Source organism: Condylura cristata, unplaced genomic scaffold (assembly GCF_000260355.1).
Source record: "Condylura cristata isolate star-nosed mole 26May11 unplaced genomic scaffold, ConCri1.0 scaffold00025, whole genome shotgun sequence".
Lineage (NCBI taxonomy): Eukaryota > Metazoa > Chordata > Mammalia > Eulipotyphla > Talpidae > Condylura > Condylura cristata.
The window spans coordinates 27,552,585-27,567,349 of NW_004567126.1; the positions used below are offsets into that span (position 1 = coordinate 27,552,585).

Below are 14,765 nucleotides of genomic sequence, written 5' to 3' on the forward strand. Positions count from 1 at the left end.
TCTGGGGCGGGGAATTCGTCTGGCGGGGAGAACCCTAGCCTGGCCTTCGAGAGGAAGGGGAGGTTGGTCCAGACGACAGACTGTCCATGCGCTCACAGCCCACACAGTGAATGCTGTGCCCACCCTGCCCTCGGCCAAGGCTGAGACGACTGGACACTGCCCGCCTGGGGAGACCCAGGGGAAGGGCCCTGTGCACAGGGCTGATGGGGCTTCAGGAGGCCGCCAGGCCACACCCCCGAGCGGGGAGAAGCCGGGCCTCTGCAGCTGTGCGGCCCACACCGCAGGTTGGGGCGTGCCTCCTGAGCGTGGGAAGACACCAAAGGCCCTCCCGCGAGATCCGGCCACACTTCTCTGCTTTAAGCCTTAGCCAACTAGTGACAAGTAAAACCAGATAATGCCCATGTGTTTTGGAACATTTATGTAAGATTGTCATATGAAATGTATTTGGGAACTACATTAAAACTTTTAACTAAAACACTGGCCTCCTGCATGCCCAGGGGCCTCAGGAAGCTGCACAGCCAGGCCAGGAACCACCTCCGCCTCCCGGGGCGAGGGCCCCAGCAGCCTGGCCTCCCTGTGGGCCCAGCCCTCACCCACAGGCCACGCCCGGGCAGTGACCAGACTCGCCTGCCCTCGAGAATGGCTGCCTGTGTGGGGCCCCACTTCACAGAACAGCCATTCACCGCCCTGCCCAGGCCACCTAGTTCCCAGAGACCTCGGGGAGGGCAGGGGTGAGCGTGCTGGCAGGGCCAAGTGTCCAGCGGCCGCTCAGAGGGGGGTGGGGGCACATGCAGCAGAGGGCTCGGGCTGGCGAGGGCCCTGCCCTCCGGGGTTCCGGGCCAGTGAGCACTGTGGGACCTCTGTCAGCAGGAGGCCAAGCACCGTCCTCCAGGTCAGGTTCAGTCAGTTCTGCGGCCTCGGTATTGTCCAGCTCACAGCCCGGGTGAGGGGGTCCCAGCTCAGGGGTGCTGGGCTTGGGGGGTCCTGTGACTGCAGTGGAGACAGTGATGCTCACAGCCGCCAGGCACTGGACATCATGGCCACAAACTCCTCGTCAGTGTCCATGGAGGCACTCACACCGCTGTAGTAGTCCTGGAATTCGGCCAGCGTGACCTGGGGACAGAAGGGCTGTAAGTGGGGATCAGAGGCTGGGGCAGGAGGTGGGGGCTGCTGTGTGATCACCCACCTGCCCATCCTTCTCTGAAGAGTCAAAGTTGTCCAGAAATTGGCGAAGCACTTCCTCTTCTGTCCACTCCCCACTCTGCACCTTGGGATGGGCACGGCCACTGTACACACCCCGGAGGTCCTCCACGGTCACCACCCCGTCCCCGCTGCGGTCCAGCTTGGCAAAGGCAGCTGCGATGACTGCCTCACGGGCCTGTGACATGGGGGGCTGGGCAGGGGAGAAGTGGTCACTGGGGGCGCCCACCCTAGATGGTGGGGTCTGACCACCAGAAGAGAGCAGCTCCGGGCCAGACACCCTGATCTCACCCGGAGCGCCCGCAGAAATTCTTCCAGGTCCAGTGTCCCGCTGCCATCTCGGTCCCAGCGTCTGCAGATGCCCTCTGCCTCAGCTGGGTCCAGCGTCAGCCCCAGCTCGGCCAGGCCCCGTTGGAACTCCCCCACATCCAGGGATCGGCTCCTGTCCTGATCCAGGCGGCGGAAAAACCTGAGGGGCAGGGCGTGAGGTCGGGAAATAACCAGTGGGCATGTCAGGGCAGTGCATGGGGACAGCTCACCTGGCCAGGCCTTGAATGCCCGAGACCCCTCGAGACAGGCACCGTGCCCGAAGCTTCTCCATGGCGGCGTCCACGGCATCCATGCTGAGTCAGGACTCTGGGCGGTCAGTTGGGGAAGCTACTGCCCAGCCGGCCGGCTGTGAACCGAGCACAGAAAGTCCACCGCCACCGATTCCTGTTGCCTGCGCAGCCTCCAGTCCTGGAGTCCTCCAAATGGCGACTGGCTCCTGCTGGACTTGCCCTGCAGTAGCAGTGCTGGCAGTGCGTCCTGCCTGGCGGTACTGTTGCTAAGGGACAGCGGCCCCAGAGACTGGGAGGGGCCCCAGCTGTAACCCTCACCATGCCAGGGGCAGCGAGGGACAGGGCAGTGCTGTGCTGGCACCACTGCCCACTCTGTCCTACCTATGCCCTCTGCCAACCCCCCAGTGCCAGGAGGGAGAACCTTCCCGGTCACAAGGAGGAACAGACCACATCTCCGCAGTGACCACAACATTGGGGTAGGCGGCCCCCTAGCCGGGGAGGCTTCCTGCTGGCTCCTGTGGCACCTGAAGTAGGCCCCCCTTTTCACTGAACAGCTGCTGAAGGGTCCAGGTTCCAAAGGCTGGGGGTGAGTCAGGCCGGCCAGCGTGGGCCTGAGCCACCAGTGTGGGCTGAGCCCAAGCACAACAGCGCCTACAGATGGGCTCAAGGTCAACTTCAAGAGTGCCCAGTTGTTATTTAGAAGCTGGACACAGTTGTCTGTGATTCTCTTGGTGACCGGCTTTCAGTTGCACCCAGAGGAACCAAGGCCACCGTTACCGAACTTGGACTCAACCCGGACTTGGCCACCGTCGCCAGCCGACAGATGGGATGGAGATGGGATGGAGTGGAACGTGCCAGGATGAAAACATGGGCACCCAGCACCCGCACGGACTCCAATGGTGGGAAGTATGTCACAGTGTGGGCTTGGGTTGCCAGAGGTTGCTGTTACTCAGGAGTCAGCCCACAGGTTATAAGCCACCCAGGGCTGTGATTCTAGACGAAGCTGATGCAACACCGTCAGCTTTATGAGAAACCAGTGAAAGCCGCTCACAACTGGCTAGCCCAGAGTGCTCCCAGCAGGCAGAGGGCTACCTAACTGTGGCTTCTCATGCTAGAAAAAAATAGATTTTTTATAGGAAAACGTAAGTGTAACCACAATGTTTTAAGTTTGTTTCAGCATTTCCTCCTTAAACATAGCAGAATGTTATGTTTAATGTTTCACAAAAAAAAATCTGAGGCCTGGACTGTCTTGCTTTCCACAGCTGCAAAATGGGGCAAGTCCTGCATCTGCAGCCACCGGCAGAGGTGAGACACAAGAGTATGTCGTGTGCGACTGTGGCTTCCCCTCCCCACCCAGCAGGGCCCAGCCTGGGCTGCGAACACTGGCCACTTCAGCTCCCACACCAGGAAGAATGGAGAAAGGACTAAGAATCATCTGGTTTATTCTTGAGCACAGAGCACAGACAGGCCCCAACCTGCCTTCCCCTTATACAAACAAGCCCCCCTTATTCTTCCAGAGAAGAAAATGGGCCATTGTTACTACACTGAGGGGTCACTGTTAGATGGAGGGCGGGCAGGCAGCACCGTCCCGAGGGCTGGGGCTGGACGCCGACCTTTCTGGCTGGAATGGGCCCTTCCCCCTCTCCGTGGTTCCTCGTGTGACAATTCCCTGAGTACGGAGGCCGGGCAACAGTTGCCATGGCACCAGGCTGGGCAGAATGGGGCACAAGGATCCATGGTTTGATAAAAAGCAAAGTGCCCTGAATGTCAAGCTTGGGCTAAGAAGGGCAACTGGAAGAAAGGAAGTTTTAAAAATAGATTCTCTGGAGAATATAAAAAAGGAGCTTGTTGCTACAAAAGCCGGACTGGCCTAGGGGGCCTCCTCAGGTGCCCTGGGACTCCTGGCTCCCTGAGGGCCAAGCCATCCAAGTCTTTCCGTACCAGGGTCCGTTCCCCAGGTGAACCAGGTGCTGGTGACAGAAAACAAGACAGACAAAAACCTGTCCTAATGGAACTGACACTTTCATGGTAAGAAGTTCCAGAAAAAAATAGAAAATGGAGTCGTGGTGGAAGGTGGGCAGAGGAATTCCTTCAAGTAAGGTGGTTACTTCACCTAAGGCAGTGACATTTGAGCAGGAACCTGAGTGACAAGGAACCGGTCATGTGACACCCAGAGGTAAAGCCAGCATGCAGGCCCGAAGCCAGGCCATGGTCATGGAAAGGCTGAGGGGCGCCCTGCTGCTGCCATCTCCGCACACCCCACATACTCTTCCTTCTGGGCTAAATTTGGGGTGGGGGAAATCTGATTGCAAACGTATCATTCATATGAATGACGGAGAAAAACAATCCTTGAGACTCCAAATTCTGATCGGGGGTGAAAAGTAAAAAAAGCTTTAGCCTTGGAATGGGGTTGATTTAGGAGAAACAAGAATCAAGGTAAGAGGGCACATTTATGCTACCTGCCTTCCCCAGACAGAGGTCTTAAACCAGATGCACTGGGCCATATGACCTAAAGGGCGAGGGGGACCCGAAGAGGGTCTCCCGGGCTCAGATCCAGACAAGCATCAACAAATCTGAAGCAAGAAACCCAGAAATGTGTAAGTGCTGACAATTTTTCAACCAAAGTGATTGGTTCAAAGATCTATCTAGCTTGACATCTGTACCCGCCTGCTGGGCTACCCATTTGAAACCTATGTCTTTAGTGGGTTCTAATGCTTGGACAGGATTATGGTTCTGCCCAGGGGTCTCCTTTAGGACACTGTCGGCCCCCAAGAACACCCACAACAGTGGGAAAAATTCCCATTGGGGCCTTCTGTCTCAATTCTAGAATCTGCACACCTGGGCTCACACAGTGGTCCCAAACACTGCAGGCTGGAGATGATGCCTGTCTCCCTCCTCCCCAGTGTTGTTGACAAGGGGTGGGCTGGGCTGGTCAGGGAGTGGGTCGCTGGTTGGCAGAGGCCCCAGGCGCTCAGCCTCGGCCAGGGCGGCCAGCAGCCCAGCCAGGGGTGACCGGCGGCGACAGATGTCCTGCAGCAGCTTGGCCCGGGGCTGCAGCTGCCCGATGAGCTCGTCCCTCTGATGCACAGCAGCCTGCAGGCTATGGACAGTGGCCTCCGTGGTCAGCAGCTGCTCCTGGAGTGCGGCAATCTCACTGGCAGAAAGGCAATATACAGCAGTCATGGTACTGAGACCAGAGGTTCACCTACCAAGGATAAAGACCATGCACCTGGACACAGCTTCAAACCACTACTTCCTCCCCTCCCCCCCCCCTTTTTTTAAGATTTATTTATGCATACAGAACTGGGGTGCAGAGGCAGTGAGAGGAATCACTAGAGACAGAGCAGGGAGCAGGACAGACTTGATGAAGTATACTGCTGAGGGGAGCAGTGGGGAGCCAGGAGAAGTCTGCTGCACCATGTGGGTCACCTCCCTGGCCGGGGGTCTAGCTGGTGCTGAAGGGGCTGCGGATCACTTCCATCTCGTAATGCTGCACTTTTAACCTGTTGCACCACCGGGAAGGGCCCTACTTCCTCCCTTCTTACGGACTGAATGTCCACCCCAAATTCATGTTAAATCACTACCCCTCCCAATGTGCTAGAATTTGGAGGCAGAGTGTTCGGGAGGTAAATAAAGTTAAATGAAGCCCTGAAGGGGCCTTCATTGAATTAGTATCCTTATAGGAGATACCAGAGAGCTTGACTTCTCTCATTTGGCCAGATGAGGACTCAAGGAGAAGACAACCATCTGCCAACTGGGACCCCTCACTAGAGACTGGAGCCCTGATGTTGGACTTCCCAACCTCCAGATTGTCAGGGGAAACATTCCTGTTGTCTACACAGCCCAGTCTGGTATTTCATAATGGTAGCCTGAACAGATGAAACCCCTCGTAGCTCCCCCTCGCTCCTCCTGTAGCTTCCTTTCCCCTGCATCCTTCTCTGTTCAGCTTACATGAGAAGCCTCCCCTGTGGGCTCCCTCAAGTGTCCTACGTGCCCCCATCTCCACTGAGATCACTCCATGTCCTAACAGCCCAGTGATGTATTTGCCTAAGGGGAGGACCACGTAGGTCTTAACCACGTGTCCTAGTGCCCAGAACAATATCTGGTTTAGTAAAGATGAATGAATGAGTCCAACCACCAGAGAGAACGAAGCGGTTCTAATGCTTAGAAAGGATTATGGCTCGCCCACCTCCCATCTCCCTGGGTTCTTGTCTCATCCCTTTCCATCCTCAGCTACTAGAGGACTTCAAAGCTGCTGATACCATCCCATCCTCCTCTGCTCAAAAACCTCCATGGCTCCCAATACTTACAACTCATGGTCAGTAATGGTCAGGGATCCCTGAACCACTCAGTACCAGCAGCTTTTGCCTCATGGGAAATGGGCCGTTTTTAAGTCGATAATCTAGTTGGGTAATATCTCCTAACTTTACATGCTGGCGATACACTCAAATTATTTGGTGTTTGTGTTTTCAATCCCACCAGAAGTCCGTCCTCCGCGTGAGTGTACACTCCAGCCCCCCTCTTCCCAATCTCGGCTCCACCTCGGCCAGCTTCCTCCAAGAAGTCCACCTGCCTGACCCGGGCCTCACCGGTCCTTGGCGCAGCTCAGTTCCTCCAGGGCGGCGCGCAGCTGCTGGTCGTGACGGGCCAGGCGCTCGGCTTGGGCGCGCACGGTACCCTCGGCCGCGTCCAGCCGCGCCTCCAGCTCCGCCGCCCGCCGGTGCACGGCAGCCAGGTGTGCGTTCGCCTCTCGGATCTGCAGGGGCGGCGGCGCGGACATGGCCCCAGCCGCGGCCCAGGCCCGGCCACGCCCCCTGGCTGCCCGGAACTGGTCCCGGTCACGCCCCCGTGGTGGCCACGCCCCCATAGCGCTGCCTGGGTCACGCCCACCTACAACCCAAACATCCTCACTGGTTCCAGCACCTCAAAGCTCCGCCCCCGAACCCGTCCTAACCCAAGAGTAGCGCTTCTTGACAGACCACGCCCCCAGGCTGGCTAGTCTTCGGCGGCACGCCCAACTCAGGCTCGCACGGCAAAGGGATTGGTCACACCTTCGCGACAAGGCCCGCCCAACGCAGAGCCCAGCACCAGGATTGGCCCGAATCCTGGCCCGGCCACGCCCCCGGAACTGCCAGCACAGCTAGCTGAACGGGCCACGGCCACGCCCCCCACGCAATTTACAACTCTGAATTGGTCACATCTCAGCTGTAGTCGCGCCCCCACGCCTGGCGCCTACTTCGTTCCGCCACGATTAACGAGCGTTCACAGGAGCACAGGCCACGTCCCCCTCGCTCTCAGAGTACAGGATTGGTTGCTTCCCCGTTAAGCCCTGCCTCTCGACACGCCCCAAAATAGTGGCACGCGATTCCGGCTCCGATTTGGGGACTGCTCCAGGCGCCACCACGCCCCTCAGGGCACGGGCTCTGGGAGAGGCCGCGCCGCCGCCACCCCACGCCGCGTCATCAAGTCCCTGGAGAGGCCCAGGATGTGTTCGAGTCTCGCCCCCACATGAGGTCCCACCTCCAGTAGTCAAGCCATTCCTTTCCTAATCTAGGGCCGTCTGAGCTGGAGTTAGCGAGATACGCCTCCTCTGATCACTGCCCCCGCCAGAAATAAGCAGGCAGCGCGCGCTTCCAGGACGCCAGGCCCAGCCCGGCGCGTGCGCACAACACGTGTCCGTGTCCGTGTCCGCGGCACTCAATAAAGTTAAGCGTTTGTTGCCGGCAGGGCCGCAGGGAGGCTGCGCGCGCCGACCCAAAAGTCTCGCGAGAGCGGTGGTAGCTGCCCTTGGTGTGGGAATCCCACAGGTGCGAGCTGTGGGGCGAGGGGCGCGCGGCCATGGCGCAGACGCTGTTTCGGCAGTATGGAGACATCCCCGACGGCACCGAGTGCCACCGCAAGGCCTACGCCAGCACCGGTATCGGCGGTGCTGTAGGTGAGCGCCGCCGGGCCCCGAGGGCGGAGCGAGGTCAGAGGGTCACGAAGGCTCCCCGCGGGCGTCCTGGCTGGGCTTGGGCAGAGGGTAGGGGGCCAGGAGTCTCGCGGGGTGGCATGTGGTAACCGTAGGGGTGTCTGTGGCGGCGCTGGGGCGCTCTTGTATGAGGTAGGTTTTGTGGGGGTGTTGCACTAATTCAGAGGGCGCCGGGAGGTCTCTGGGAGCTGTGGGAGGAGAAATCTCGCGGGCTGGCACAGGGTCGCCTGAACGTCTTGGGTGAATATGGGACTAACTGCTCGAGATAAATGTTCAGGGGGTCCAGCAGGTCTGGAGGGTCCTGGGAGTCGTGGTTACTGGGGTCGTTAAAAGCTGTCCTGGGCGCTGGGATTTAAGAGTTGTTACTGGAGTGATCACCGACTCCGGGGGTTAGGGGAACTGGGAGGGAGCAGGAGGCTTCGCCGGAGGGAACTTGGCGATTTGGGGAGACTCGTAGGTTGCTGGAGTAACTGAGTCGCCTTTCTAGGGTCCAGGAGAGCCGGATGCTGTAGGACAGCTGACGCTTTTAATGGGGCCTTCCGGGGGTGTCAGTAAGGTCAGCATGAATTGTGTCCCTTCCTCAGAGGTGGAAACTGAAGGACGAGAGAGGTATTGACTGCTCTAGGTCTTTTGGAGCCAAGCTGCAAATCCAGATGGGCTGATCTGCTCTTGGAGGTCCTGGGGCAAGAACACACACACACACCTGGGGAGGAGGGCTGGCGCTTAACCTAGGAGGGCTGTGCAGGGAGATGGGAGGGCGCAGTAGAGGAACATTGTTCTGGCAGATTCTTTCCTGGAGAGACTAACAATTAGGGGTGCTGACAGAATTTTTTTTTTTTTAAGATTTATTTATTTGTGCATACAGAACTGGAGTACAGGCCAGAAGTGCAGGCGCAGTGAGAAGATTCACCAGAGACAGAGTGGGGAGCAGGACAGGCTGACTGACAAGTACATTGCTGAGGGGAGCAGCGGGTGGGTCAGGAGAGGTCTGCTGTGCCATGTGGGTCACCTCCGGGGCAGGGATCGAACTCGTGTTGAAGTGGCTTTAGCTTCTTAGTGTCTGCGCTTTAACCCGCTGCGCCACCAGGGAAGGCCACCTGACAGAATTTTATGGAGGGTCATGGCTGTGTCTCTGGGGAAACTAAAGCAGGAGAGGGTCACCTGAGGACTGTTTGGTGCCTTCAGAGAGGTTTGGAGAAGTGTCAGGGTTAGGGAATCTTGAAACTAAGAAAAACATTAGCTTTGCTGTTTGTGAGGGTGTGCGTGCGCACAAAGCACACTTGGTGGGGGACCGGGCATGTCCTGGGGTGAGTGCAGATTCTCCCTTGTCTCTCCTCCTTCACTCCCTGCCTCTCCTGGGTCCCCGCCTGGGATGTTGTCGCACCCGCCTTCCCTGAGGTGGTGCGCCCCTGGAGAGCTGGGCGGCCTGGCTGGCAGCAGAACCCAACCCCTGCGGTGTGCAATGAATGAACGCGTGGGAGCGTAAGAGAGCAAGTGACTGATGAGTGAAGCACAGTAACTGGTTGTGAACGAATCATGGAATCTGGCAGCAGGTACAATGCATGAAAGAGTGGAACGAGTCAGAGCACTTGGTATCTCCAGAGCACTGGGCAGGTGGGTGGCAGTAACTGTGAAGGATGAGCAACATCCTCCTCTGAATGAGTGAACGTGGGGACACCATAACTGAAGGAATGAGGCCCCGGTTGCTATGGCTGAAAAGTGGTTGAGGAGCTCAGGAGCTGAATGAGAACGCGGGTGCTCAGCACCACGGACCTGAGTGACGAGGGCGGCGTGCCGGGGCCTCCGTGTACGCTGTGATGAGCGTGTGTCAGTGGTGCGCTGTGTCTGGAGGTGACTGCGGGAGACGAAGGGGGGCCAGCGGCAGGTAAGGGTGGGGAGGAGGCCTATGGTGAAGTCTGGGTCAACGGAGGTCCCAGGTGCTGTGGACCCCACTGAAGGGGGAGCCATGACAGCTGACCGCCTTCCATCACTGCTGGGGGAGACAGGCTGGGGCAGTCCTTGCCTCTGCGGTAGTTGGGGGCACCTGGCTCATGGCTCCCAGTCCAAGGACTCCTGAGGGGATGTCGGGTGGCTGGGGCACTTACTAGGTGGGTATGCTCCGTGAGCGGGGTCCCTCTCCAGGACCACAGCCACGGGGGTAGATCAGTAAGGGCTTCCTCAGGACACTCCATGGCTGAATCATGTCAGTGGTTCCCTTTCAGGGACTTGGGGAGTTGTGAGACCCTCACTTCAAGACCTACTCCAGAGGCCATGACCATGGGGGCCCACGCATGGCTCTGGTTAATTGGTGGGGGTGGGGGGTACACTGAGAATGGAAGCTGACCGGGCTGGGGCAGGCAGCACAGGCTTCAGGGGGAAGGAGCCAAGCAGGCTCCAGCCTCTCGAAGGTCAAGCAGGGGACCTGGGGGCTTGTCGTGGGGTAGGAGAAATAAGATGTGAAAGTCGCAGGCCAGCACCTTGCATGCAGGAGCCCCCTTAACAAGTGTGCCTCTTTGCCCTCACCCCTGCACCTCTGTTTCCCTGCCTGTGGGGGTGCCCTGTCACCGGAATAGTCATGTGGGCTCCACCTGCCCCCCCCACTTGAGCCTGCTTTCCCGGGTGGCCTTTGTGGCACACAGACTTGAGGACGCAGCACAGCCTGGTCCAGACCTGCCTGTCTTCCCGGCTGCTCTGCCCGCCATGACAGCAGGCAAGTCACTCTGCCAGTCTGAGGCCCCTCACTACCCGGGAAGGGTTGGCAGAGGGGGCCAAGCCTCTGTGTCCCTGATGAGGGTGAGTGGGGTGGGGACTGTCTGCTTGCCAGGTGGCTATTAGGTTTCTGGAGTGGGTTGAACACAGGATGTCCCATGCCAGCAACACTGGGGGGATCTGTAAGGAGAGGGGGTACATTGTCTGCCCTAAGCAGGGTCAAGTAGAGGATGGATAGCGCCCCATATTGATTGTTCTGGTGACAGGGTACCAGCCAGGTGGGCCTTGGCCAGCCTCTCCACTGCAGAAGGAGGCTGCTCGGGCCTTGTCCCACTTCCCACCCTCCCAGCCCCCCTGGCCCAGGTTAGTGTTGATTCAGGAAGCCCCAGAAACACACCCAGTCCTGGCCGGCAGCCCAGCCCCCACCCAGGCTTTTCGTCCATAAAAGCCATAAAAGCCAGCGGCAAGGCCAGGGAAGCGGGAGTGATAGCAGAGATGGAAAAGCTGACCTGGGCGTCGGCCGAGCGGACGTGGGTGGCCGCCCAGCCAGCCAGGTGTGAGGGATGGGCCCAGGCCCGAGCCCCCGGCAGGAAGGGGGGCCCAGGAGTGGTGAGGAGGAGGGACTGGCAGCCCCAGGAGCCAAACCTGTGCCAAGGAGGATTAGGCCAAGGAGCCCCAGGCCCCACAGGAGAATGGAACCTTTGATGGAAGTGGGGCCTGTCTGCCAGGACTGTGGGGGTGCAGTCGGGCACTCGAGGCGCCATCCGGTCCTCATGTCCACTGAAGGGCAGCAAGATTAAAGGGGACCGGCAGGCATTCTGCAGGGCTGGCTTTCCTCGGGTCTTGAGGATGGGGCCTAGCAGGGGAGAGCCCAGCTCAGAAGCAGCAGGCTTCAGTTTGCATCCAGCTTGGCTTCCCAGCAGCTGTAGGGCCCAGGGTGCCACTCCTGGGCAGAAGGGGGCAAGGAACCACCATGGCACAGAGGGGCAGCTGGTTTTTGGGGTGGTGAGGGGACCTGCCCCAGCAGGCCACTCCCCAGCGCCAGGGTGGGATCTGACCAGCCCTGCCCTCCCTCCCCACAGGCCTGATCGCCTCTGCCTACAGTATCGCACTCAAGACCCCAGACACCTTCCTGGAAGGAGTGGCGAGGACGGGGCGGTACACATTCACCGCAGGTGAGCCAGCCAGGTGACATCTGGGCTCTCTTTAGGGGACCCTCCTGCCACTGACCTCACCGTCATGCTTTGTGATGTCCCTGTTACTTCTCTAGCTCTTGGAGCACATTCGGTGGCCACTCCCGCTCCCCCAGCCCCTGGCAGTGACCACAGTCAGCCAGCACTAGGACAGTGGACGGGGCTCCTCTGTCGGGGTGCTGGCGGGGTGTGGGGCCGGGTGCCGAGGCGGGCAGCTCCCAGCTGTGCGTGTCTCCATCCATGCCAGCCATACCAGCCCTCCTGCCTCTGCCCATAGCCCCGAGCCCTCCGAAGGCACCTGCCGTGCCCCTGTGTGACTCTGTTGGTCCCTGATAAAGCACCTGCCCTTCCCGTCTGTCCCTGCAGCTGCCATTGGTGCCATATTTGGCCTCACCTCCTGCGTCAGCGCCAAGGTCCGCCAGAAGCCGGACGACCCCCTGAACTACTTCCTCGGCGGCTGTGCTGGGGGTCTGACCCTGGGAGTGCGCAGTGAGTGAGCCCTGACCCAACCTCTGCTCACCCTCCACCCTCTGCTCCAGCTCCTGAGCGCCCAGAGGTGCAGACACTGAGCCAGTAGCCCGGGCGCAGACTGCAGGGGCTCCCGGGTCTCCAGACTTGGCTGCCAGCTGTTCAGCAACAGGAACAGCCCCTGCTGCTTGGGCACACCCTCCTGTGCCCCCAGCTCAGCAGCCTGTCCTCTCCGCCCCGTCCATCACTCTGCTCCGGCCGCACGGTCCTTGCCGTTCCGGGACACCAGCCGTGTTCTGCCCCAGGACTCTGTGTGCGCTGCTCTCACCTGGGTCCCTGCCCCCAGGAGCCAGGAGCCCGCTCACTGTCCTCGGCCCCGGGTACCGTTCATTCCCCTGCTGCCCTCGCTTCTTATGCCCCCCGCTCTGCCGTAGCTGGTCAGAGCACACGGGTCGCGGCTGTGTCACTGCCTGTGAGCAGAGAAGGTGGTGCTGGGGCTGCCAGCACAGAGCCCGAGGAGCGGCCCCACCCCTGCCCTTTGTAGACGGCCAGTGAGGCCGGGGCGGGCCGGCAGGAGGGGGCTGGGTGGCTTCGGGTAGCCTGCCTGCTTCCCTGTGGAGACAAGGCCGGGTCCGACCAGCCTGGCACAGTAGCGCCCCCGTACACCCTTCCAGTCTTCCGCCACCAGCCTCCCCACCCCAAACCCCGACCGGCCAGAACTTGTGCCCAGGAAACTAGCTTCCTGGTGGCTGGCAGCCTCACGGCTGGCGGAGGGAAGGGAGGACGCCATGTACAAATGAACTACTCCGGCCTGGCCAGCAATGCAGGTTAGAAGCTTCCAGCCAGGCAGGGCGAGGGGCACCAGTGAGGGAGGCCCATGCCATCATGGCCTTGGGTTCAGGAAAGTGGGCAGCACCCGCCCTCCTGAGCCTGTGGGCCTTGCTGGCGGCCCAGGAGGTTCAGGTTTGAGAGGTGCCCTCAAGTCTGACAGCAGGTAGGCCCCTTCTTCCCCTGGAGCAGCCTCGGCAGGACACGCCTTCTCCCGCATGCCTGGCGTGTTGGGGTTACAGAGCCCACCCAGCGAGGGCAGGCTTTGTACTCCTCATTGTAGAGACCATGGGCAGACACAGGTCTGGGCACTTGTGGCCAGGCCACACCCAGGACCCGCCAAAGACAGTGGGTGCCCCTCTCCTTATGCTTCCAACCTCCCCCACACCTATCCCTTGGCCTGGGTGCCTGCCTCCCTGCCTACCTCGGCTTCCACGACTTCAGAGTCTGGTAAGCCTGGTGGCAGGCCAGAGACTTAATCCCCAAGAAGAACATGGCCCCAGCCACCCAGCCTGAGGGTGGGGCACCCTTTGGGGTCACACCCCAGCTCATGGAACAGTCCTTCTGAGGCCTGACACCACCCTCCCTGCTCTCTCAGCTCACAGCTACGGGATCGGAGCCGCCGCCTGTGCGTACATGGGCATGACAGCTGCCCTGGTCAAGATGGGCCAGCTGGAGGGCTGGAAGGTGTTTGCGGAGCCGAAGGTGTGAGGCCACTCCCCCGGGGCCTCCGGCAGGCCGAGGCACACCTGAAAATAAAGCCTGTGTATATACGTGTTTCCCCTTCGCCGTTGTTCTTGGGGTAAAGGAAGCTGGATGAAGGGGACAGGCCAGCGCAGGCGAGGGAGGCTTAAGGGGTCTGAGAAGGGAGTGAGGAAGGAAGCGGAGTAAGGCTGTTGCCGACCAGCCAGTGGCACCGTCTGGGTCCCCTGGGAAAAGGGCATCAGGCAGGGGCCAGAGGAAGCTGGATCCTAGGCCCCACCCAGTTCCCTTGGCGGCCGGGGGCCTGGGAGTGGCCAGCCAACCCGTTGGAGCTGGGCCCCACTGCCCTCGAGGCCCCCTGCGGGCTTCAGACCATCCCTCCCTGGGCCTCCCCCCAAAGCCAACAGCATGTGGAAAATATGCCCAAGCCCCACGCAAGCCCAACTCCAAATTCCTGGGCACTGGAGCGCAGAGGCCCAGTCAGACTAGCCCGGGAGCCTGATCCCCATCTGGCAGGTGGGTGACGGGTCAGCAGGAGCCTGCAGGGCGGGGACTGAGGGGGGCAGGGGTCCTGGGCTTCGACAAGAAGAGAGCATCGCGGTCCTCGCCCGCCGCCACCTGTCAGGCCCAGTGATTTAGGTAGCCCTGGAATGCTGGCGCGGCCCAGGCCCCGGGCTTTCTGTGGAACTGGCTCGGTGCTTCCTGGCAGTCACAAAGAAAAGCCTGACTTGCTCCAACACGCTCTGATGGGCCATAAATTAGGGCTCTCCCACCCTGGGAAGCAGGGTCATGCGTGGCCAGGCAGGCGGATCCGGGTGGGCTCTGGGGGTAACTGGGGCCAGTGAGGGCGATCTTATACTCCTGCCCCCTCACCTGTGTTCAGCACCCCGTCCCTTTCTCCTCCATGGGGAGAGGAGTAACTCGGCTGGGTGTTGAGTGGCTGTTAAGACACGGAGAGTGCAGCGCCCTGACCTCCCTGCCAGCCACTGCGCCGTACGGTGCCCTGCACACCACTGCCCAGGTGGCTGCAGGCACCCCTGTGTGGTCTGGCCCAGGCGCCAGGCCCCCGCCTGATCATATCCCCCTGACTAGGGGCCCCCAGCAGGTGAGCGCCTCCGACCTGCGGGCCAGACA

At 60.4% G+C, this 14,765-nt stretch overlaps 3 protein-coding genes across 4 annotated transcripts; 1 reads left to right on the top strand and 2 right to left on the bottom strand.

The window, feature by feature from the left end:
* Nucleotides 1-471: 471 nt before the first annotated feature.
* On the bottom strand, nt 472-2,083 carry CAPS (calcyphosine). 2 transcript variants are annotated; one of them, XM_004689308.2, is made up of 4 exons: nt 1,740-2,079; nt 1,492-1,669; nt 1,187-1,393; nt 472-1,113 (listed from the first exon to the last, which is right to left on the bottom strand). In XM_004689308.2, the coding sequence occupies exons 1-4, from the start codon at nt 1,820-1,822 to the stop codon at nt 1,012-1,014; spliced, it is 570 nt and encodes a 189-aa protein (XP_004689365.1). In that variant the 5' UTR covers nt 1,823-2,079; the 3' UTR covers nt 472-1,011. The 2 variants fall into 2 exon arrangements, with proteins under 2 accessions (XP_004689365.1, XP_012585156.1); XM_012729702.1 differs by having other exon boundaries at nt 1,492-2,083.
* A 1,103-nt stretch (nt 2,084-3,186) lies between these two features.
* On the bottom strand, nt 3,187-6,558 carry VMAC (vimentin-type intermediate filament associated coiled-coil protein). Its single transcript, XM_004689310.2, has 2 exons — nt 6,350-6,558; nt 3,187-4,914 (listed from the first exon to the last, which is right to left on the bottom strand). The coding sequence occupies exons 1-2, from the start codon at nt 6,538-6,540 to the stop codon at nt 4,605-4,607; spliced, it is 501 nt and encodes a 166-aa protein (XP_004689367.1). The 5' UTR covers nt 6,541-6,558; the 3' UTR covers nt 3,187-4,604.
* Nucleotides 6,559-7,507: 949 nt separating this feature from the next.
* NDUFA11 (NADH dehydrogenase (ubiquinone) 1 alpha subcomplex, 11, 14.7kDa) lies at nt 7,508-13,709 on the top strand. Its single transcript, XM_004689311.2, has 4 exons — nt 7,508-7,695; nt 11,523-11,615; nt 12,000-12,122; nt 13,528-13,709. The coding sequence occupies exons 1-4, from the start codon at nt 7,599-7,601 to the stop codon at nt 13,638-13,640; spliced, it is 426 nt and encodes a 141-aa protein (XP_004689368.1). The 5' UTR covers nt 7,508-7,598; the 3' UTR covers nt 13,641-13,709.
* Nucleotides 13,710-14,765: the final 1,056 nt, after the last annotated feature.